The 25,164-nt window shown below is 37.2% G+C and overlaps 2 protein-coding genes across 2 annotated transcripts in view; both read right to left on the minus strand.

Moving 5' to 3' along the window:
- Positions 1 to 25,164, minus strand: part of LOC142336187 (CCR4-NOT transcription complex subunit 9-like) — a 420,288-nt gene that overhangs the window by 141,782 nt on the left and 253,342 nt on the right. The window lies entirely within an intron of this gene.
- On the minus strand, positions 55 to 11,947 carry LOC142336184 (RNA-binding protein Musashi homolog 1-like). Its single transcript, XM_075384818.1, has 3 exons — positions 11,216 to 11,947; positions 8,945 to 9,181; positions 55 to 2,716 (listed from the first exon to the last, which is right to left on the minus strand). Exons 1-3 carry the CDS (start codon positions 11,897 to 11,899, stop codon positions 2,039 to 2,041), a joined length of 1,599 nt encoding a protein of 532 aa, XP_075240933.1. The 5' UTR covers positions 11,900 to 11,947; the 3' UTR covers positions 55 to 2,038.

The raw sequence follows: 25,164 nt of genomic DNA on the forward strand, positions 1-25,164 counted from the left end.
AAACAGGAAACTACATCGCCACATTAAAATTTTTAACTTAAGTTGAAGAAAATGTTGCATATATAGAAATAGATTCTTGACAACTACGGTTTGAAAATAAATGATTTCACACAAAATGAAAGTTGGGAACAAACAAATATTTTTGAAAGTTTGGATCTATCTGATCTGAAATTTAGGTGCGGCACGGGATCTGAAATAATGTAGAGGTTGCATACAGCTTGTTTAAGGGTCGAGGGCACGTGGAAAGAGTGACTTCATTCATCAAAATTTGGATTGAATTTTGTGATTAAATTTGACAGTAGTGAGTGCAATTGAATTAGGGTTAATTTCAAAATGAGAAGACAAATACTCTTGACAAAGACACGTGAAAAAGAAAATAGGTGAATCTGAGGGGTGGGGATGGAGGTGGTGTTTGTGAGTGGAGGGTGGGTGGGTGTTGTTTTAGAGAGACGTACCTTAAGACGCCTCTGTTACCATCAAGGCCTTTTACTACTATACTGCTCTAACTAGTTCACTACTTCGAGTCAATTATCATAAGTAAAGTAAGTAAGTTTACATCTAAACAAACTAACTTCTATGCATGTATTATCCTATTGTACTACACTATTGCTACCAACTATAACTACTTCTAAACTTTTTCAAAAGTATCAGAGCTAAATTTGTAGAAAAGCAACTTCCGATTGAACAAAATACACTATAGCACTTCGGGACTATTTCTATTTCTCTATTACGGAGTAGGAACAGGGGGAAGGTCTCATTAAAAAAGTGATTGGTTGTTTGGCGTGGCAATGCAAAGGAGTAAATGCACATATGATCACATCAGAAACTAAGTCATCTTAATAATAGGTCAAGCAAAGGGGGAAAATAGGTGCAATTAAGGACCAAAAAAAGCCTACATAATCACAATTCGGTACTTCGAAATGACAAATAAAAAGCAAGAATAGTAAGACATTTGAACACAGCTAGCACATTTTTAGTAATCAAAATGATGAACAATTTGATATTTTTGGGCAGATTTCACCTCACGTAATAAAAAAATGAATTGCATATCAAATCAACGAAGAAACACTCGGTGACTCTTAAAAATCTAGTGAGGCAAATTCCATTTTTGAGGCTTTGTAATTTATAACTTTTAAACATGCTTAAGTTTACAACATTATAAAGTAAATACAACCCAGAATGTGGTGTACGATTATACAGAAAAATCAAGGAATATAAACGATTATTTAATGAAAACGCATCCAACCGGCATCGATTTCCTGTACTGAAATTGTTATACTCAGAAATTTTGGAAATCGGTGCCGTTCCGAATAATAAATTTGCAAATTAAACTGAGAATAAGCGTTTTGAACGAGATCGTACTGATCATAATCTTGCAACAGATCTTTTCGTAATCTCTACACTAAAAGCTATAATTTAAGTGTAAACGGTGTACTATTATCAATCAAACACGGTTGAGTGTAGCAACTAAGCTCGAGTAATCAAATCAAACGAAACATAATTGATACAGAAACAATTAAGGGTCAACGAGTTATCATGTTAGACATAACATCGGGAGAAAATGAATGAAATACTGCTTTCTTCTAAGTTGTGGGTTATCTACCATCTATGTTATGTAGTAATTAAGTAATATCTATTCTATAACTACTTCTGTTTGTCTATACTAGATACACGTGTAAATAATAAACAAATAATAGTAATGATAATAAAGACGACAGATGAGCGGTGATTCAGTTATCAAATCAACAGAATTCAAACAATTGATAGGTCATCCATGGCTGATTCCGCGCTAGCTTGACATTTTCAATTAAGAAATGTCAAAGCTTCCCCGGTTAACAGTTAATCTGTTGTCCATTACTACTCGAAATATACATTTAGTTTGTTGTTACGACTCTGGTGGTCCTTTTTCTACCTTCCTCTCTCGAGGGAAGTCCAGTTTTCACACAAGTTTTACTTTTAAGATGTTCAACATGCCCGATACATAATATCATTCCTTTGAATTCTCAATCACGTTGATGCTTTAGATCCGATTTGACCTCTACTGGTTGCTGTAGCCACCCTGGTAAGCAGCGACCATCGCGGGTGGCACCGCAGAGAAGCCAAACGGAGATCCGAATTGAAATCCTGTATTTTGCGGACTCGTTGCAAGTATTCCAGCACTGAACTCATGAGGGGGATCCAAACCAGTTGTCAGCGGCGGACTTGTGATTCCTGGACCTCGCGGCGATCCGGTTCCAATATAAGGCAGAGAGTTCAGGAAGTTCTCACGTGTAAGTGTATCGAGCGGCGATGGACTCATAGTTGTTGGGCGGGTCGGAAGTTGTCCGTTAAACGGAGACGACATCAACTCACCGAAGAACAGCCCAGTCGGCGTTCCAGTTCTTTCTGCAGCCAAGTGGCCTGCCAAGGGTGATCCAACTTGGAAAGTTGGACTTCCAGCATAATTCATAACTGGTGAGTACGGGAACTGAGCGAGCCCCGTACTGAATGGATTCGCCATTGAGCCGTTGCCGAACATCGGGTTCCTCTGACTGTTGATGTAATAGGGCAGTGTTGGATCTTGAGTGCCCATGGGAACTGCACCGTATGACCATTTCTTGAGTTGTGTATTGGACATGGCCTCTTTAGGCTGAGCCTTCTTCGCTTCCACCATTTTCCCTTTGATTTCGTGGTAATGTTCTCGACATGCATTTTCAGCAGCCTCTTCCAAAGCGAACTGAAACAAAATTTATCTTCTAATAAATGACAAATTTAGAAGCCTAAACATCACCACCCGAGTATTCCACTGCATGAATAATTGTAATGCAACTTGACTAACAAAGACAAATTTTCTGCACTATGCAAAGCAAGAATATTTCGCATTTGCTTGACCCACATCACCCATTAAATTTATATGCTAATTTTTTCCCGAATTCTTCACAAATCAGCAAAAATAGAACTACTAAGCACAACAACAGAATCCACACCATCCACCCATTCCACAAAAGCTTGCTCTACAGCTTTCATTAACAACAAAACATAACAGGCTAACGTCGACGTCAGAAGCATTGCTCTCGAACGACTACTGGGAGCTCAAACCATATTGTGCGTACCTTCTAATTTCTTCCAATTTCCTCAAATTTGCTCCATGAGTTATCAGTCATTCCCACTAAGTTGTTGTATTCTGTACTCATTCCAAGGGCGCGCAGGGTCAGTATTTTCATAAAGTTTTGAAATTATTTCGTTTCGCAAAACCCTAGATCTTAGAAAACGAAAATTTCTAATTGTCTCTAGATTGTTTAATCGTGCGCTTACAGGTGTAATGTTTTTTTGTCATACAGATATTAATTCTCAAGCCATTAGTTAATTCAATTCTTTGGACTGTAATTAAGGACTTGTCCTGTTATGATTCGTGATTTCGTTTTAATGACGCAGTTCATTTTAGATTGCTTTGCTGAGCAGCTAATGTTTAAAAACACTTTGAGCAGAGGGAGAGAAGATTGAAACTAGTTTAGAAAAGTCAAAACGATTTCAGGAAAAATGTCCAAAAAGCGGCAAAATGAGGTAAAGCAAAACAAATTTTTATTCGACGGCAAAAAAGATTAATAGGAGCGCAATAATAGCTTGCTGAGAAGACGAGGACGGCTATTAATACCTCTTATGAAACTATTGCGTTCTGTACATTGACTTCCAAAGCCAGCGATTAGCTATATTAAAAAACTTCAATTAGCGTTGCATATACTCAGCTGGTCTTATCGCCTTCAATTAAAGTATACAAAAATCAATATGAACATAGCTGGAAGATTGCCAGAAAATAGCCGCAATAGATTCGTTGATCGGCAGTCTAAAAAAACAGCAAAAAAGACAGACCAAAAAAATTCGTCTTTTCATTGAAGGCTGATCTGTTATATTTTGATTAAAAATCTGTTTAAGTTATTGCTGCCTCTATTAGCTGCTCTCGAATAACCTTCATTTAGAGTGACACACACCCATTTGACCTTATCTCTTTGAATTAAAGTAAATAAAAGTCAATTTCAAAGTGAGGAAGTCATTTTTGAGAGTGAGGTAAGTCAAGTGTGACCAAAAATTTAATCACGCGCATGAACGAAAAAACTCGCTCCACTAAGAGCGAAAAATGACGTCACACATGCAATTCAGTTGAAATTGCATGAACGAATGAACAAAAAGTGGCTGTGACGTCATATGGTCGTAACAAAAATCATGACGACGAAATAAAAAAACATAGCAGGACAAGTCCTGACGTACAATTCAAAGAATTTTCATTGACTAAACAGAACAATTAGACCTAAAATGGACTATGAGTGAATTGAGAAAACCATTTTTAAGAAAATCACATCAAAAAAATTTAAAAAAAACAGAAAATCAATGTCAAAATGCCGCATGTGAAGGAAAAAAACCACTAGCGAGAAAATTTAATTCAAACAAAATTAGGCCTAGAATGAGCTGTGAATGGATTGGAAAAACCATTTAGAAAAAAATTCGATCCAAAAAATTGAAAAAACAGTAAAAATCAGAGTGAAATTTCCGCATTTGAACAAAAAATCACTACCGAGAAACCGAATTTTTGTTCAAACACCGTTTTCTCACTCTACTTTAAAATTAGAGCGAAAACAATTCACGCCGCAAAACCACTCGCTTTTTCGCTCCATTTCCTGTTTCGGCGTGACCAAAATCACTACTCCAATTTGACTTCAAAAATCATGAAAATGTGTGAACAGATCTTAAAAAAAAGCTGTTTGAAGACGAAGCACAATGGTTTCGGCTTTATTCGCTTGTTTGTTGTTTGGAAAGACCCGGGGCTTCGGCTGTCTTCTGGAAGTCTTCCGGCTGCGTTATTATTTCGTTAAATTTTTTACTACATTAGACGCCAACTCTCACTTCAACTCTGCTTTTTGTTCCTTCATTCTTTCAGTTTTGGCTGAATTTCGTGCAAAACTTATTTCAAGTCGTTAGGAAGCGGGTTTGATAATTCATTTGCGTGGTTAAATTTTTGTTACGCCTCACTCAAAAAAATGATTTTTAATAGCCGCACAGCGATAGCTGGGGCTATTATTGGCCTTCTCTTGGTTTTTTACAATTCAAAGAATTTGAATTGTATTGGGGCGCTGTCTTTTTTTTTAAGATCTGTTCACACAGACAGCGCCCCAATACAATTCAAATTCTTTGAATTGTAAAAAACCAAGAGAAGGCCAATAATAGCCCCAGCTATCGCTGTGCGGCTATTAAAAATCATTTTTTTGAGTGAGGCGTCACAAAAATTTAACCACGCAAATGAATTCTCAAACCCGCTTCCTAACGACTTGAAATAAGTTTTGCACGAAATTCAGCCAAAACTGAAAGAATGAAGGAACAAAAAGCAGAGTTGAAGTGAGAGTTGGCGTCTAATGTAGTAAAAAATTTAACGAAATAATAACGCAGCCGGAAGACTTCCAGAAGACAGCCGAAGCCCCGGGTCTTTCCAAACAACAAACAAGCGAATAAAGCCGAAACCATTGTGCTTCGTCTTCAAACAGCTGTTTTTTTTGCCTCACCAGAGTATCTGATGAAATTTAACCCAACAGCTGCCGTAAACAGAACATCATTAGGAAACCAAACAAAATAACAGAACTACTTCTTAACAGCAAATTCTCCGGATATTGCAAAAGCTTGTATTATTAAAAAAATCTCGAAAAGGCCGAAATTACTAAGCGGGCTAAGAAAACTAATCGCACTAATAAATGTCACGAAAGACGCGCTCCCATGAATTCACAATTCTACAACTAACTCTACAAATCAAAAGATACATCGGGAAAACAGATATAAGAGAAATCTGAATTTTAAAACATAGCCGCTAGATTCCGTAAAATAGCAGCCGTTGACCACAACAACGTGTGAGTTAAAGTGAAAAAGGGAAAAATTGAGAAAATTTGCCGATAAACAAAATTTAATCAGTTTGTCATGTGTTCAAATTTTGTCTTAAGTATCATTAGACCCGACAACTAAGGTGATATTAGCCTGTAAATTGGAAGACAAAAGCTTATTACTAACGGCAATTAGCAGTATGCTCTGAGGAAATTTCATAGCCTAATGCTCTAAATCTTTAAGCATTAACACTTAGTGACCGCGCTTTATTGGCCTAACCAGATTGTTTGAAGTTCGCTTTTTCACCTTTAATAGATTTGCGGGATTTTGCTGACCAAATTTAAAATTAAATTCAGTAGAAATAGTGACTAAGTCAAAAGTTAAACTTGAATGAATTAAAAGGGAAGGAAGGTGAAAGATTTGAAAATTAAATTTTAAAAATTAGCAGGTATGTCATGAATTTCAACCCAAAGAACCGAATTAACTAATTATGTGACAATCAACATTTTTCAAGCAATATCAAACAAGGAGTCAACAAAGCACAAGGCCAACGAGAACTGCTATTTAAGAGACGAAGCGACAAGACAAGAGAAGGAACAAACATTACCGACTAAACGTCGCAAGAATTGCTCTCGAACGACTAGTGGGAGCTCTAATCAATTGCAGCCTGCTTCAGTTGGGGGAGGGAGGGGAGCCTAAATGAGACTAAGAAGTTCAAAAGTGGGCTTAAAATTATTAAGATTAAGATTTAAGATTAAAACTACTAAGATTTAAAGAAAATGGCACTAGTTTCAGCGCACCTCTCATTTGACTTTTAGTATTAAATTGCCGCCAACTGAGTTCAGCTGCTCGAAATTGTGAGCGAATTTTAGATCACGCGAAACGCAGAAAGTCAAGGGCGTAAAAGTCACTCGAAAAGTCAAAATTGTCAGGCAAAAATTTTGCATAAAAAAGACACACACGTTTACAATAATTGCTATGAACTTCGTTCAAGAGCAATTAAAAACTGCCAAAACTTGAATATCCAATAAATTTTTTGCAAATTTGTTATTAATGCGATTAAACTATTAAAACTAAATGAACAATTAAATGCGGCTAAAGAACTTTTGAAAACTAATCGAGTCAAAGTTATAGAAAGAATTAGCTATAAACTGAAACTATCAATTCAAATAATTTCAGCCTAAGTTGCAGCCAATGAGACCCGTCATTAATGATATTGAGAGATAATGATTGATAAGAGACAAAAACAAACACACAAAAGTCACAAATCGCTCATAAATTATGAAAACAAATATGGACAAAATCACGAAAAACACCAGCTATGAACTCAAACCGTTAAATCAATTCATTTAAACTTAATTAGCAAACTACGAGATCATTACTGAGAAGATAAAATAACCAGCAGAACTACAAAACTGGGCAAGAAAATCCACTAAAATTTTTTGAAAAATTGCGACCACGTAGTTAAAGCTATTGATATCAATTGAATCGATTACATAGCTTCCATTTCGCCTCATTAAAAAAATCGTTGAGACCAGTCATTATTGAGAATAACAAACAGAACAGAAGGAACTACAAATACGGTCAAAGGTAAAACAAATCAGATATTTTTATAAAACAGTGTGAGTCATTTGCGCCATTAAGTGATGAATGCAATAAACACAACTATGCGTTAGAAAATATGTGACCTTTCGAAAGCATTAGTTCAACTGGTAAAACAAGTCAAATTGCCGCACGTAATTCGCTTTCGAAAACCCAAGAGAATAAACTGTCGATTATAGCGTCAAAGCAATTCAAGAAACTTAATGGTCAGTTCCATTATCAAAGATATCTCCATTATCAAAATCACCAATCTACTAAAAAACCAGATTCATCAGGAAAGACAAAGGAAAAGCATAAAATTATTTAATTCCAAAAACTGGCCTAAATTCTAAAATTGCTAGCTAATGATCCGTACTTTGTCATAAATATCCGTGATTTTCGGAACGGCATTATACTAAATGGACAGTAGAAAACAAGGACCGAGAAAAGGCAAAAATTTAGAAATTTTCTAAAAAGGAACAGCAAAACTAAATATAATGGCAACAATTCATCCAGAAATACATGCAAAAAACAAAAAAGTAAAAACCTACAATCTTACGTAATTTTTTCGAAAATACTACGGCATCATCATTATTTCCAATATCGACAAAGAACTCATAAGTACTTTCCCAATTTCAACTCAAATGTTCGTAAATTTATCTAGCCACCTTCGTGCTATAACAAACCTGTAACAACTGATAAAAAGATTCAAAAAAGGATATATTTCACCATGAATATATCACCAATATCAAACAATTGCCAAAATTCCCAATGAAATTTTTATTGAGAGTCAAACACCAAAAAATGAAATGATTATAATACGAAAGTCCCCTACGATGCATAGAAAGACTCACCCGAGTAAATCAGACAAAATCGTGTTGTACAATTTTTTTTTTACAAAAACGTCAACGTTTACAACGTTTAAAACTGAGACTTCAGGCATGATTTAAACACAGTACTCCCTATAAACACCGATAACAAAAATCGATGACATTTTTAAAATCGAATTGAAAATCTTACCTTATTGAATCGAATTGAAAATTAAAATATGCGCAAATTTTGCCCTTAAAACGCATTATTGCGCTATCAAAAACACTAACAATAATTGCGAAGATCAGATATTAGTGCAGCTTCATCTTTCCATCAAAAACTACCAATACAACACAAAAAAGCAACAAACAAATGCTGAAGCCGCAACCAATAAAAAAATTAAGTTGGTTCGGAAAGAATTGGACATCATGTTATCAAAAATACACCTCTAGTTTGATATGGTAAATTTACAGGGTTTATCGTTATATTGCATTGCTATCTTACGAGGATAGCATCATGTTTTCGAAAACTATGACTGGCAAAGACCTAAAAGCCGCATCCAGCCAATTTTACATCATCCACATTTTTTGCTTAGAAAGTAAACTTTTGTAAAACACAGAGAAACTGATCAAAAAACTTCAAAAAGCCAGTCAATTCTCTCCGAAAATAAAAAGTGAAGGCGAAACAACCTATTTTTCAGACATTTTCTAACCTTTACAAATCCAAATCCTCTCAGACGCAGAGTGGTTCTGTCATACATTAGCATCACTTCTTCGACCTCCCCGAATCGACTGAAGTGCATCTGCACATCCTCATTTGTGGTGTCAGGATGCAATCCGCCCAGAAATACTTTCTTCGTCTTGTTTATCAGCTTGCTCTGGTACTTCGGAACAGCACGTTTCGGATCCACAATCTTCTCGTCAATCACGTGCTGTTGATGAGCCAGCACCTAAGGTAGAAAAAACTATAATACATCCGAATACGCTTGATTGCTCTCTATGAGCTATTATAAAGCCGACCGCATAATCAATGAGTATTACTTTAATCGTAGAGCCTTAAAATTAACGGAAATGCATTGATATTTTCAATCCTATAAATATGCGAACTCTGTTAGTATTTCAAACAATGAAAAACATTTATCAACTCTTTAGATAAGAGAACAAAATTCTGTGCATGTCCTGAAATAAAATCCACATCAAAACTTGGCTGAAGATCCTTGACGAGATCAGCAAACCAATTGAATATTACGAACAGAAAAACAGACGAAAATCAGATTAACAAATTTAGAGAATAAAAAAGCAACTGAACTAAGCAGCAAATCATCAAAAAAGACTGCTACTACCAAAAATGCTCGAGATTCGCTGAAGGTTCCCGCAGCTGTCAAAACCAAATTATAGAAGTATTAGTAGACCACACTTCAATTAACAAAATTATGGATTTTAATACAACACAGCAGAAATATCTATGCATATGGTACAAACAAAGAAAAACAACCGACTAACGTAGGGCGAATTTTTTTCAAACGACCAGCGAGCGGTTGTCTTCGTAAATAGCTAGCCACGGTTTAGTGAGGCTAACTTTAGCTTAATTGAAGGGGACCGAGGTGAGCGCAGCGGGAGTGCATCTTCGGGGGGGGGGGGGGGGGGGGTAGGAGCGGGGTTTTTGGCTGCACGGTGCCCTTGCGGCCTGAACGCCGTGCCGGTGTGGGGATTGGGGGGGGGGTGAAGTGAGAGGTGGGCTGATGTGCGAGGAGGTGTTGTGGGGGGCGTCAACCTTAAAGAACCGCCCTTCACACCTCCCGTCTCCAAAAGTTTCTGAGTCAAATACTTGGATACTAGTGAGCTGAAAGGCTCTAAGAGCACTTAACGCCCGCTGCGCGCTACCTCTTTATCCCGTTTTTGAGGACGATAAGTCAAATGGGTCAGATCATGTTAGAGTACACATTCTAGTAAGTAGTGATCATAAGATGGAGCTTGAAATGACAGCTCAATATAAGAGAGCATAGTAAGACTCTCGCAATGTGAACCAGTTGGCTCAGTGGAGAGCACAGGATTGCAATCAATTAAGATATTGTGGGGTCCTAATAAAGGTCCCAAACTTTACTCTCACTATAATGGTGTTGACATAGAATCAACATAACGAGCAAAGAGTTGCTCTAATAGATCAAAAATCGGTCAAGCAAAAATCACATAAAAAAGACTGACAGGACTAATATAATCGCTACAAACTTCGTTTGACAGCAATTAATTAATCTTTAGCTATTACATCTCAGAAAAAAATTATTTTAGGATGCTCAATTTAACGCGAGTTTCATGCCCAAAAGACACACTATCTCCTGCTTGAACTCAGGGAACAGGAGAATTATTGATCACATGAAAAAAATTGCAAAATCATTTGCTAAAATATTTATTTTCTTAATGCTTGTCTTCAAAAACAAAATCGAGGAAACAACTATCCTGCAACACAGGCGAAAACGACAAAACCATTAAAGGCTTGAAAAAAAAACTATTAAAATATTACTAACACTCGAAAAAGGACAAAAGGTTTCAGTTAAAACTCGCTTCCAATTAAATTAAGATTTGAGGTCACGCTCATAAAAAGCAGAAGAGCAGTGAAAGAGCGGAATGAACATGCGAACAAAACAGGTCTTTTGAGTTTTGCGGCGTTTAAATAGAGCGTCAGACGATGAAACAAAAACTAAGAGCTCCGCTCAGCTTACAGATTTGCCGCTAAGGAAAAGACAGAGCACAAATAAATTATTTATCTGGCTTTTTAACTACGCGGAGACCAATAGCTGCTATTTTTACGCAAAAATTGACAATCTAAAATTTTAGCTTTTCTCAGTAACTATACTTGACATAGACATTAAAAAAATATAGTTTTGAATCAAAATGAGGGCTGTACATGAGTCAAATTGAGAAGTCTAGTTCTTTGCTATTTGAGGTTATTTTATTGTGTCGTTGCAAGGTCTCAAGTTACTTACACGTTCAACTGAATCGGCATCAGCAAACTTCACAAAACCAAATCCTCTGGATCTGTTCGTAGCTGCATCTCTCATCACACAGTGCTCCACGACATCACCAAATTGAGAAAAGTGTCGGTATAACATGCTGTCATTTGTATTCCAGGATAACCCTCCAATAAACATCTTGTTGGCCTCAGTTGCATCGTTGTAATTCACGGTCATTGCGCTCATCCCACCGATAGGGCTCAAAACGGAATTCAAAATTGCAGTATGTTTTGGATCTAAAGGATCACCGGCGCCTGTGAGATACTGAGGTTGCAAGTTAGTAGGTTGTGCAGTCATGACTTTGACTCCGGCTACTCCAGGATGCACCATCCCGTTAACTCCGCCCTGATTGATCATAGTTGTCATAGCAGGAACCACTCCGCCGGTATTTGCCATGGTAAACGGTGGCGGAGAGCCAGGTTGGTGAACCCGGGCGAAATCTGCGGGTATTCCTTGCACGTTTGCAACGTTGTTCGGGGGCTGTTGGACAGCAATGGGAGCAGATGGCGGCATGTTTTGAGCGGCCTGTTCTTGAGTCATATTTGAGGGTATTGTGGCGACAACCGACGCTCCACCTGGGGTAGATGCACCGCCTGAACTGCTACTATTGGATCCATTACGACTGCTGGAACTGTTACTAGAATCCAACGAATCCATTAGAAGAAACGATTTCAAACTAACTCAACTGAAAAAAGAACAGTTGAACTGAATCAATTTCTCGTAAGGAAGTTAATCCACTTGATAAGTTAATTCATTGATTTGTTTGTTCACGTGAACAATTTGGCGTTTTATTTCTTTAAGAACCATACAGTAGACTTCTGCGGTACATTTTAGAGCATTTTAAACAACAAATTTGTTTTTCTATACCACTAGAACTGCTTCTAATCTCACCATTTTCTTCGGCTAATTTCATAAAAGATGATTAGAGTTTAAAATGTGAATGAAATGTTGAATCTTATTTACAAGTCAAATTAATCTCAACTAATTGAAAACTATTTACAATCAGTGATAATGATATATGAACAAACTATAAAACATTTTACATACATAGCTATCAAAAAGTAAATATTTACCTAAGGGAAGTAGTATTTTTTCCAAGTCAGCAGAGCAACAAGGCAGGTTTTTAATTTTGGGCTAATCTCAGGTAAATAGCACAGATGGATGAATAAACTTTCCATTAGCACTACTATATGAACCTTTGTCAATACCAGCTGAAGTCGTTTGCATTGGAAAAGTACCGGCTTTCGCATTGCTAGACACAGCGGCTTCGTCATAAAATTGAACCGAAACTGAATTTTGTGCATTTCTATTAACCGAGTTTGATGCTGTGGAAATATATGAAACGTCCAAATGAGGTGGCACATTGTTCTCCTTCTTTGTAACTATATGTGTTGTTGGCGTTGAACTCCTTACAATATTTTTCTGGCTAGATTGTTCAGTTCGGTCTTGTTCTTGATTTTGTCGAATTTGAGGCTTTCCATATTTCTGGTCAAGTTCATTAAGGTAACCTTTTATTAGCTTACTATCGCTTGTTTGAGATAGAACAGTCTCGTTCCCATCGTCTGCAAAAGGCGAGGGTCCATGTGGTTCAACATGCTGTTGACGGGCAACTTTTTTGGAATCCTGGGGAAACAGATCTTTCGGTGGTTGTATTTTCGACCTGTATACTTCGCTTTGATCGCGAATTGCTCCAATATTCTCAGCAAACGAATCCCGAAAAGTTGGGACAACTGAGTTCACTTTCCCATCCTTTGGATCATCGATAAGTCTAAGTTCCCGTTTGTACCGGCTCAGAATTTCATCTTCAATGTTTAGAAGACCATTTCTTTGGAAGTTTGGTATCTCTATCGGTTGAGGTCCATTCCCGGAATTCTTCTGTTGTCCATCTGAAACCTCGACTTTTGTTGAAGCTTGGCCAGGTTGATTGTTATCCCCAAAACCATATTCCGTTCTCTTTAAACCCTCTCTTAATCTCTGACCAATTTTCGCAACTTTACTGCTCGTTTCGTAAGCTCCGTGAGGTTCCTGCAACAAATTTGACGTATGGAGATGATATGGTTGATCTGGTTTGTCCATTCCGCTGAAAAGGGCTCTAAATTTGCTGTTCTTAGGAGCTACAGTTTCTCCATCACTGCTTCGCACGGAGGAGAGCATTGATTTATTTTGGAGATCTGTGTTAACATCGTTCAGAAAGACACCCGCTGAAGCCAATGAGCGACTCAGGAAAGGTCTTAAATCATCGCTGCTGTTCGGAGCCACCTGTTCATTATTTTCTTTTGGAGGAGACAGCAAATACTCTTCAAACGATTTAACAGTTACAGGCAAGTCACCGTTAGCTTTTTCTTTAATTTCTGTTGGCTCACCACCACTAAGTTGGTCTCGCAACTGATGAGTAGCTTTGCGCAACGACAGATAATCAGAACTATTAAATTCGGCAGAGGGAGTGACATCTGTCGGTTTTTCAATTGATATGACGCATTTATTTGGGCTTTCAGGAGGCAATTGTTGTGTCTTACTTAATTCTTGACGCGAATATTTAGCCAAAATCTGGTCGATAAGATTTCGCGTGCTTTGGGAAATTAAATTTGAAGTTGGTTCTGGCTTGCTTTCTACATGGCAGCTCGCAGCTTTCTCTGGATGATCGGATTTTTCCTTGAACAATTGGGACTGACTTGCGCGTTTCTGGAAACTAATTGAGTCTCCAGAAATCGGTATTTCAAGGTCAGCTCTGCTCAAATCTCGGATGGTATTTTCTACCGCGTATTCACTTCGGCAACAAGGTTTGTCACAAAAACTTTCGCTAATTTTGGTTGATATTTGACTTCTTATTGGATGACAACTATTCCGCTCTTGGTAATTTCTGTGAACATCGGAGGAAGGCCTCACAATATGCGACTGAAAGCCACACTTGCAATCAGGTTCGCATGATATTGGATGCAGCGTCTGTCGATATGGCGTAGGACAGAGCAAAAACTCGTCAGAAACGTTCAATCTTTCTGCGTTTGAATTTGAAGGCAGTGTTGATTCGTAGACGGATCTATCAAAATACTGAAACTCTGAAAAATTGTTCTGCCCCGGCGTTTCACTTACTTCACTTTTCACATTGCAATGATAACACGGAGGTATAGTTTGCGGTTGTTTTGCAACAGGGTACTGAGTCGACATGCTAATTCCCGGGAAACTTCTATTCAGAGCACTATTTCGTTCAGTCAACCCGCTTTCCATACGAAAACATCCGTACTTAGGTGTCAAATGATAGTGACTGTTTGCAGAAAAGTTCATAAAATCTAGTTTTTCATTCAAAATTTCGTTTCGCTGATGAGATTCAAGTAATGATTTTTCTAACCTGCACACTGTTTTATGCAACTCTGCAATTTTGGACTGCGTGTTGTATTCCAGCTGCGAGCTTTTACTCTGTCCTCCGACATCCCCATGGAGTTTGTCATGCGGTACTTCTCGTTGCTTTAATAAATCTCGAAGATTATCTAATTCCTGAGCCAGTTTTGACTTCTCAAAAAGAATTTCATCTAACTCGTGCTGCATACCTAATATAAGTGCTTCTTTCTCATCAACATCGACAAAACTTGGGTCGTTACTGGTAGTACATACCGTTTGACGTTCATATTCCTCAAATTTTGCTTTGAAGTCAGACTTTAGTTGGACCAGTTCGGCGTCCTTCTTCATACCAATATTTTCCAAGTAGATAATCCTTTCTTCCATCTTCAGATTTTCTTCACGAAAGGATCTATTCACATCGAGTAGACGGTCTGATTCTTTAGAAATTCTGCCCACTTTCTGCGATTCGCGAGCAAGTCTTGATTCGTTGTCATTTAGTGAAGCTGATAGGTTCTCGATTGTTAATGTTAGTTCCAAATTTTTCGATTCAAGCTCGGTTACTCTTTGCATTAACTTAACCTTCTCGTCAAAGTCGTAAGTTTTTGTTTCAGCGTGCAATGTTTCGTTAAGTAGCGACTGATCGAGTGCCTCTTTAAGTGTACTGCCTTTAGAAGCTATGTTATCTAAGAGCTTCATGAGAGGATCCTCTGGAGATCGGGAGCATATCTGCTTAGTATCGACTCCAAATAAAACGGGCGTCTCACAATAAGGAGGACTGTCTCGATTGCTGTTCGAATGGTTATCAGAATTCGTGGAAACGGTCGGTGTCAGTTGTGCCGTAACAATATCATCTGGTCTGACATTTAGAAGTTCATGTTTTAGAAGACAGCTGTCAGTTTTCCCTTCTGCAAGACTGTTTGTCACCTGTAGTTGAGCAATGCTTTCATTTTCCTCAGGTTGCTTGATGATCGTAACTTGCGCATCAGTTGTGTTCAGAGACCCATTTATCTTCCCTGTATGCATCGAGATCTCTTCGCTTTTCATAGTGTGCTGTAAGTTGTGATCTTGCGTCACCTGTCCGTTTCTCCGATTACTGAGTTTACATGAAGATGGCGTAACATCGCTGATTCCTTTAGTTCCATGTTCTATCGTTTCATCAAAATTACCATGCAGAAAGTCGTCCCATGTTTTTCCACCAACAAAAGAGGCGGCTTCCGGTGGTATTTCTTTTCTTGGGGTACTTGCCATAAATGTTTCTCCCATGTCGGTGGCTGGTCTTCCTGTTGCAGCAGCCTCATGACTCGTTACCGAACACGAGTAAAATCCACTCTCAGAAGGTGTGGTTATCGATACAACTGACCCGGACAAAGGATAAGCCATCTCTTTGCCCTCAGAGCTATTGGACATAACAGCACATCCCTTTTCATTACGCTTTTCTGTTGAATGAGCCTCTTCAAATTCAAGGCTCTCTTTAGATGGCTGTTCAGCTATAATCTCGTGGACAATATGTGCGCTCTTGCCGCTGCTTTGTTCGGTATCATCCATGTATTTGGTTTTCAGTAATGCAAGATACGTAATAAGCGCAAACTCTGGGCATTCTCCGTCTATCAATAATTTGATTTCAATTATGTCTTTACTGATTCCAAATGCTTCCTCAACTAACACTAGAGCACAAAATATTTCCTTATGCAGTGATCCAGATGGGAGAGTCAAATTCGTTGAAAACACAGCTTCAATTACCTCAATAATATAACGATTCTCCTTGAAGTAAGCAGACAATTCTTCGTCAGCATCCATATGACAACTGCTGGGACAAACTATCTGCAACCATTCCATTAACAGACATCTTCCCAGTTCAATGCACTTATCCTCAGGTTTCAGTTCATCACCAGGACAAAAAGTAAAATTTAACATGAACGTCCAAAGTATATCCATGAACATAACATCAGTACTTTCTTCGTCGAAAGAACATTCAATATTTCGTGACAGAAAAAACGCCTTCACAATATCAATTACTTGAGAAAGGTTTTCAGCTCTGCAAAAATTGTATGTTTCGTCATAAAATTTGACTAAACTTAATACAACACTGCCATCACTAAGCTGCTGAAAACTATTAATTTTAGGCTGCAAGTGAAGAGCACTGTTCAGCCATCCGAAATAAACTTTTGATATCACTCCAATCTCATCGTCCATTATTTTAACCTGAAATGATTTACAATTTTTACAATCAAACATTAATTCTATCCATTTAGCATCTAAAAGACCTAGAAGTCAAGTTATAGTAGTATCCACATTTCCTCTTTTAGATATTGTTAACCAGCTCAGTTTGCTAGAACGTGTAGTTTGGAGAATCAGCAGTCGCTTCAAGACAAGACATTTCGCTAAGAATTTTGGTCATGAGGCCGGTAAAACGAAATTTTCAGATCCCACAAATCGGACAAAGATAAAAGAAACAAAACAGTCCGGCTCTACATGGATTAAAAGACTGCCCGTCAAAACACAGGAGAGTAATTGCCAAGTTCTATGCCAAAGGACTGCACAATATTTTTTGTTGTACGGAAGGTTGTTACCAATGGGAGGAAAACCTATATGTGTGCAGATTTTGCGAAAGAACCCTTTTATCAACCGACCATATTCTTTATTGTAGTCACTTTTTAAAATTGACACCTTTACAAAAGTTCTATAAATTCTTAAACAATTAAGTTTAATGTTTATTTTCTGAATCTTTAAATAATTTGAACAATTTGTCAGTGTGATCTGATGCTTAATTCAATCTTCTCCTTCTTTTAGTCCAGCTCTAATGCAGTCTAAACTGAGCTTCGCCGAAGTTGTCAGTGGCGTAAACCAAGAACAGTTTGAACAGAAAAAGCGCTCAAAGAACCTGGTCCTTCTCGGGACAAAGCCAGACAGCGAGAACACTAAAGCATCTGACAATCGTCGTGTTTCCGAAATTGCAGAATCCCTGAACGTAAACATGAAATTTGAATGTCAAAGAATTGGCAAACAGAATACAGAAGGCAAACAGCTGCTCCGAATAGAGTGCGAGCCAGTAAAAATGAAATGGGACCTTCTAAAGATGGCGAAGGCCTTAAAAGAAAATGATCGATTCAAGTACGGGATCTTTTCCGTTTGTGCCCCCCAGCTTAGTGGGCGCATATTATTTGCACCCCCCAGACGCACGTGCAATATTTTTACATAATAATTTACTATGTAATGGCACGTGCTCTGTAACTGGGGGGCGCATAACGTACTGGGGGGCACAAACGGAAAAGATCCCAAGTACGTTTTTACACAACCCGATCTAACAAAAACCGAACGAAAAATAGAAAGAAAATGGTGGCAGAATTAAAAAAGAAAAGACTGCTGAATACTTCCACCAAGTACAAAATTAAAGGCAATCAAATCGTTGAAAACAGGATCGTGACTAACAATTTGTTTATGGAACGTGGAGAGTGCTAAAGGAACAAGTGCACAAGTGAAGCAATCGCATACGATATCTTGCTATTAACAGAAACACTCAGGTAAATTCAGTCCAAATACCTGGTTTCACATGCTTCTGCACAAAGGCAAAAAAGCGGGAAGGGGCGGCCGCAAAGCCGCTTAGCAATTGCATTGAGTAAACAATTGAGAATTACATGCAATGTTCTCCTTCAGAACAATAAATTATTAGCACTGCAGATCAAAGAACTCAGCCTAATTATAATTAAGATTTTAAAAAAGGATTGTCAATTTAAAACTTTCTAACGAACGTTTTCGAACTCTGAGTTCATCGTCAGGTTATAAACAATACAAAATGCTAAAAAATAAAATGCAAATCACTAAAATCAATCATTCAAAAAAAAATTAAAACGAATTTTTACATATCTACAACCGTATCTACATAATTTTTACTTCTGAGTAAAAATACTTTCGATTTGATGTAGAAGATGCATATCTACATGTTTTTTATTAAAAACCTACATATATTGCTTTAAATTTACTTTGGTTTTGTTCAATTGTAAAGTTGAATTTTTTGTTTCGTAACGTGTCTTTCAAGTTGGATTTTCATCTCCAAACAAAGCTTTCAGTGTCAATTCTTGTGTTCGGTATTCGTCGCGCGTGTTGATGGCTGGTTTCAGTGCTCTTATATAGAGCGCCTCTAGTGCCACTAACTTAGATTGGTCTCTGCATTGGCCTAATATCTTCCACTGGAAAACTGTTTTATCACCGTTGCACTCGATTGCACGTACTCCCATTGGTGAGTCCGCCCTGGCATGCTCTGCAACCCTTGTGGTAATATGTTGGCATGTGTGCCCTACATAGATGGATTTTACTCCAATACAAGTGAGTTCATTAACCACGTGGGATTTGAGATCCTTATCAAAGCTAGACTTGAGGCTAGGTAAACAGCTCTTAAGCTTCCGAGTGGTGAAAATCGTCTGTACAGGATGAATTTTGTTCAACTTCTTTACAAATTCATTAGAGATGCTGCCTCTGTACTGTAACACAAATTGTTGTTTCTCAGTATTTTCTTGTTGTTTTACGGCTACACCCGCGTTAAATCTATGTCCTTTTCTTTTTTCTTTCATTCGCAGCTGGTTAATTGTATCCTTGACAATATTCCCTACCCAATGCCTAGGATACTGATTAAGTTCCCAAATTTCTTCATTTTTTGTCAATGCTTTATGGAACGCTTCCCAATTGCTGGTGGCTCGGAACAGACGGTGTATTATGGTTTTCTTATGTTGTAGGGGTGCACAGCTACGATAGTTCAGAATTGTTCCAGTATCAGATGGTTTTTGAAACCATGTGCAAAAAATTTTCCCCTCTGGTTGTACGTAAATTGACATGTCCAGAAATGGTAAACTGTTTTTATCATTTGTTGTTTCTAGTGTAAATTGGAGATTTGGATGCAGGTTATTGACCGCATCTAACAGTTTTTTGTGTCACCTCTATCTGTTCTCACAAAATTGTCGACATATCTTAGAAAAACTTTAGTTTCGGACGAATGGTTAAAGTCAGGCTGATCATTTTCACGACAGAATGATCACATCCAGAAATGGTTTTCCATGCTATCATATTTTGTTTTAATGATTTGCTCAAATTTATTATTGTAGCATATTTTCCACCAAAAACGGATTTAGAGACAATATATCAAGCACTTACCGAAGCTTTTCAATGCAGTCAAGGCAAAGCACGGATGATCCTGGGCGGTGACTTCAATTGCAGACTCGACTCATCGAAAAGAAGCAACCCACTCAACGAATTAATTGGAATCTTCATTGTGTTAACAACATTAAAGAGGTAACGTACGAATTTCAGTACTGTAAAAATCATCGATTTATTTATCGTAAGCAGGGAACTTCTAGAACTTTTTAATGAGATAAAGATCAACGATTCATTTTTTACAAAACACAAACTGGTTTCTTGCTGCTTTGATCTAAAAGGCAGACAAGATATAGCTGAAAGCAGAAAGAAGCAAATGCGTAAATCTGATGTTGTACAATTGAACAAACGAATGAAAAGCGTTCAAAATCCACACGATAGCAAATTGGACACATCGTACGACAAATTTGCCAAGGGTATTCATGAATCGGCAACCGTGCGGCATGAAAGGAAATAACCGAAATGGTTCAAAAGAGAACTGTACTTATTGCATAAGCAGTTGAAAACTGGACACAGACAGAGACATAAAGCAGATTCTGAATATTTTAAAATGAAAAGAGGCTTTAAGAAACTCTTCAGAAAACTCAAAATGATGCATGAAATAGACCGCGAAAGTTTCAGAATCAGAAAAGCGTAATCGGAAAAGCGAGAATACTGGAAAATTATGAAATAAAAGGAACTTTTAACAAAAGTATCCGGAATTACATTTCCAATTTGGGAATCATATTTCGAATGTCTATTTAAAGCTGAGGGCGAAACATCGGATAAACTTTTAGACGAGCAAATCTTAGGAAACCACGGTTATTGTTTTTCAAACTGGAAATATACCAGACATTTGATTGATCCAATAACACTGGAAGAAATTACTGAGGAAGCTTCAAAGTTAAAAGCTGGTAAAGTAGCGGGCCCAGATGGAATAACCAACACCAGTATTGAATTAGGTTTTCAGCAAATGCAAAGATACGTATTCCATTTATTTATTCTCTGCATTTCGGAGCATATTGTACCCCAAATTTGGAAGTCAAAATATATTAAACCACTGTAAAAAGGCAAAGGGAGCAAAACAGAACCAAGTTCCTACCGAGGCATTAGCCTGTTATGTTGCATATACAAGTTGTTCACGGGTATCATTTACCATCGTTTGCAAACATGGGGTCGAGCGAAATTAAATTTCACCACCAAGCCAATATGATTTCAGACGCAAACTGTCAGCCACAGCCAATGCCAACTACAACAAAGTTTGAACAATCTGAACACCTATGGGGACAGGAATTATTTGAAAATAAATGTAAACAAGACAAAATGCATAAATTTCAGAAGAGGTGGCCGTTTAGCTGTCGATAGAAAATTCTATATATCGAAAAGAGAGGTTGAATTTACTAACACCTTCTGTTATCTAGGTGTAATTTTTTCGAGCATTTTATCTCCCAGTCATCATCTAAAGCATCTAATGAAAAAAACCTATCAGTCAGTAGCTTCAATAAACCAAAAACTCTATCTGCATAAAGTCAACTTCAACTCAGCACAGCAACTCCTCAATTCAATTGTTTTTTCAGCCTCAACTTACGGATTAGAGACGTACGTCGATGAACTTTTTGAAATAGAAATAAAACAACATTTTCGGAAAACAGAAGCCATTTTTTGGAAAAGTTGGTGCGGAATAAGCAAGTACACCTCAACCACGAAGCTTTTAAACAAATTGATGTTTCATGATATACACGGAATAAAAGACTGCACGCCAAAACATAGTAGAATAATTGCCAAGTTCTATGCCAATTGATTGCACAATAATTTTTGTTGTATGGAACGTTGTTACCAATGGGAAGAAAACCTATATGTGTGCAGATTTTGCGAAAGAACTGTTTTATCGGCAGACCATATTTTTTTTGTAGTCACTTTTTAAACTTGACAATTTACAAAAATTCTATAATCTCCTACACTCTTAAACAATTAAATTTTATGCTTATCCTTGAATCTGTAAATAATTTGGCAATTTGTCAGTGTGATCTGATGCTTAATTCATTCTTCTTCTTGGACAGACGAAAAGGCGAAGCGGGTGGAATTGAGGTAGCTAGTAAGGTACACGGACTCTAAGGTACTAAAACTCCCGGAAGAAAAAACAGCTAAGGTTCACTCTAATTTCACTCTTAATTTCCAATTTTAACAGCTCATTGTTTTCCAAAATGAAACATTCAATCGAACTAACCAAAAAAATGCCGAAATGCTGAGGGTACTATAAGTTGAAGAAGAAGAAGATTGAATTAAGCATCAGATCACACTGACAAATTGTCCAAATTATTTACGGACTCAGAAATGAACATTAAATTGAATTGTTTAAGAGCTTTTGTAAAGATGTCAAATTTAAAAAGTGACTACAATAAGGGATATGATCGGTTGATAATAGTTCTTTCGCAAAATCTGCACACATATAGGTTTTCCTCCCATTGGTAACAACCTTCCGTACAACAAAAAATATTGTGCAGTCCATTGGCATAGAACTTGGCAATTACTTTCCTGTGTTTTGACGGACGACAGTTTTTTAATCCGTGTAGATCTTGAAACAACAACTTATTTAAAAGCGTTGTGGTTGAGTTGTACTTGCTTTCTCCTCTGTAGCTTTTCCTAAGAACGGCTTTTATTTTTCGATAATGCTGTTTTATTTCGATTTCAAAAAGTTTATGGACCTACCTCTCTAGTCCGTAAGTTGAGGCTGGAAAATCTATTGAATTGAAAAGTTGTACAGCTGAGTTGAAGTTGACTGTAGTTTCTTGTTAATTGAAGCTACTATGACTCTCACACGTATATAAAAAAACAAGTACTAAAAACCTTGGGTTTCAATGTTAAATATTTCGTTTAAAACTTGATTTAATACCTGATTTATGGCTGTGACAAGGTTGATAGGTCTCAGAAAAGAAAATGGACTTTTGATTAGACAAAATTCGGGCTTCGGGCCAAATCAGCGAAACTGACAGATCTTTGTTGACTTTGTTATTTTACAACGATGATAAAACTGATATTGGCTATGGAACAAAGCGAGGATTAAATTCATTCATTGAACACCAAACTTATTATAAGAGCTAACTATTTTATTAAATCCTGATTTAATTGAACCAACATTTCTTCACATTGATCTACTTAAAAATTCAACTTCTAACTTTGCATTTTAATAAAGTACCACGTTCAATTAGCCAAAGATTGCGCACGGGCGGCTACTATACTACTGACTGATAATCTTTGTTCATTAGATGTTTTACATGATGTCTGGGGGATAACGAGCTTGATATAAATACATCTAGATAACAGAAGGTGTTAGTAATTTCAACTTCACTTTTCGATGTAAAGAATTTTTCATCGCAGCTAAATGGCCACCTCTTCTAAATTTTATGCATTTTGTCTTGTTTACATCGGTTTTCTATTTGCTCCTGCTACATTACGTTTGAGTTTATTCAAACTTTGTTGTAGTTGGCGTCGGTTATGGCTCTCAATTAATAAGTCATCAGCATAAAAACTAATATTTAGCCCCATGCACTTCAACTGAAAATATAAATTAGCTCTGAATAATCTAAATGAAACTGGCGAGAATTTTTCCCTTGGTCTACTCCTATTTTCCTTTCAATCTCATTTGAAAGGAATTCTCCATCAGGGATCTGCTGAAAATTGCATTTTAGCACTGATTGTATTGTGTGCAGCATTTTCCCGTAGAGCCCCAGTTTTATCAGCTTTGCAAGCAGCGGGATCCCATTTACGAAATTGAATGCTTCTTCGTAGTCAATGCAGCAGGCATTGTATTTGCCATTGCAGCTGATGTTATGCTAGACTGCTTTTTTGCAAATTTGCGTCGATTATCGATATTTTACGTCTGAAACCATATTTGCTTGATGGTAATTTTAGATTTCGCCCGACCCATGTTCGCAGGTGCTGGTAGATGATACCCTTGAACAACATTTACATCCAACATAACCGGCTAATACCTCTGTGGAAACTTGGTTCTGTTTTGCTCCCTTTGCCTTTGTAAAGCAGTTTAATGTCTGAGAATTTCCAAATTTGAGATACATTATGCTCCGCAAAATATAAGTTATAAAAAGGAACAGGCATCTTTGCTCTTTTAAGAGAAGTGCCAGTTATTCCATCTGGTCACGCTGATTTACTATTTTATGACTTTAAAGCTTCCTCTGTAATTTCTTCCGGTGTTTATGGATTTTTCAAACGTTTGGCACATTTCCAGTTTGAAAAACATTCATCGTGGTTTCCTAAGGCTTGCTAATCTATAAATTTATCCTATATATATCGCTCTCAGCTTTAAAGAGACATTGAGATTATCATTCTTAATTTGGAACTGTAATTCCGGGTACTTTGATAAAACTTTCTTTGATTTCAGAATTTTGCAAAATTAATTCCTTTCCGACTACGTTTTTCTGATTAAAAAATTTTGTGCATCTATTTCATGCATCATTTTGTGTTTTCTGCAAAGTTTCTTAAAATCTCTTTTCATTTTACAACAATTCGAATCGCCTTCATGTCTTTGTCTTTATCCAGCTTTGAACTGCTTATGCAATAAATATCTTTCCATTTTGAACCAGTTTGTTGATTTTTCTTCAGGCAGAACAATTGCCAGTTCATAAAGAACACAGGAGATTTCGTCATACGATGAGTCCATTGTGTTGCTATCGTGTGAATTTTGAAAACATTTCATTCGTTCATTCATTTGTTCAACATAGAATTTAAGCACTTGCTTCTATCTGCATTCAACTTTATCTTGTCTGCCTTTTAGCTCAAAGCAGCAAGAAATCTCTTTTTGTTTTGTTAAGAATGAATTGATGTTCTTTGTCACGTTAAAGTCTTCTAGGTGTTCCTTGCTTATGAAACACAAATCGATAACGATTTTACCGCGATGAAATTTTAACTTAATTTTTTTACCGTCGTTAGCGCAATGAAGATTATTTAAAAAATTAAAATCGGTTTTTGTTAGATCGGGTTTTAAAATATCGTTCATTTTCTTTTAAAAACTTGGCCATCTTTAGAAGATCCCATTTCGTTTTTTCTGTCTCGCATTTTATTATGAGCAGCTTTTTGCCTTCTATATTTTGTTGACCAATTTTTTGACATTCAGATTTCCTGTTTACGTTCTGGGATTCTACAGTTTCAGAATCAAGACGATTGTCAGATGCTTCAGTGTTCTCTCCGTCTGGCTTTGTCACGAGGAGAACCTGACTCTTTGAGCACTTTTCTTTTCATGCTGTTCCTGGTTGACACCAATAACAACATCGGCGAAACTCAGCTTTGCTGAGACTGCATTAGAGCTGAACTGGTTTGCTTCCTATACATTATCTAGTGACTGAGTTACTTTTTGGGAAGAAATTGGGAAAGTGTGAAATTGGGAGAAAATGGAAATATCGAATTAGTCGAGAAAATATGTAATCGTAAAAGCAAGATCCAATAAG

This window comes from Convolutriloba macropyga, chromosome 3 (genome assembly GCF_964194025.1).
Source record: "Convolutriloba macropyga chromosome 3, txConMacr16.3, whole genome shotgun sequence".
Taxonomy (NCBI): Eukaryota; Metazoa; Xenacoelomorpha; order Acoela; family Convolutidae; genus Convolutriloba; species Convolutriloba macropyga.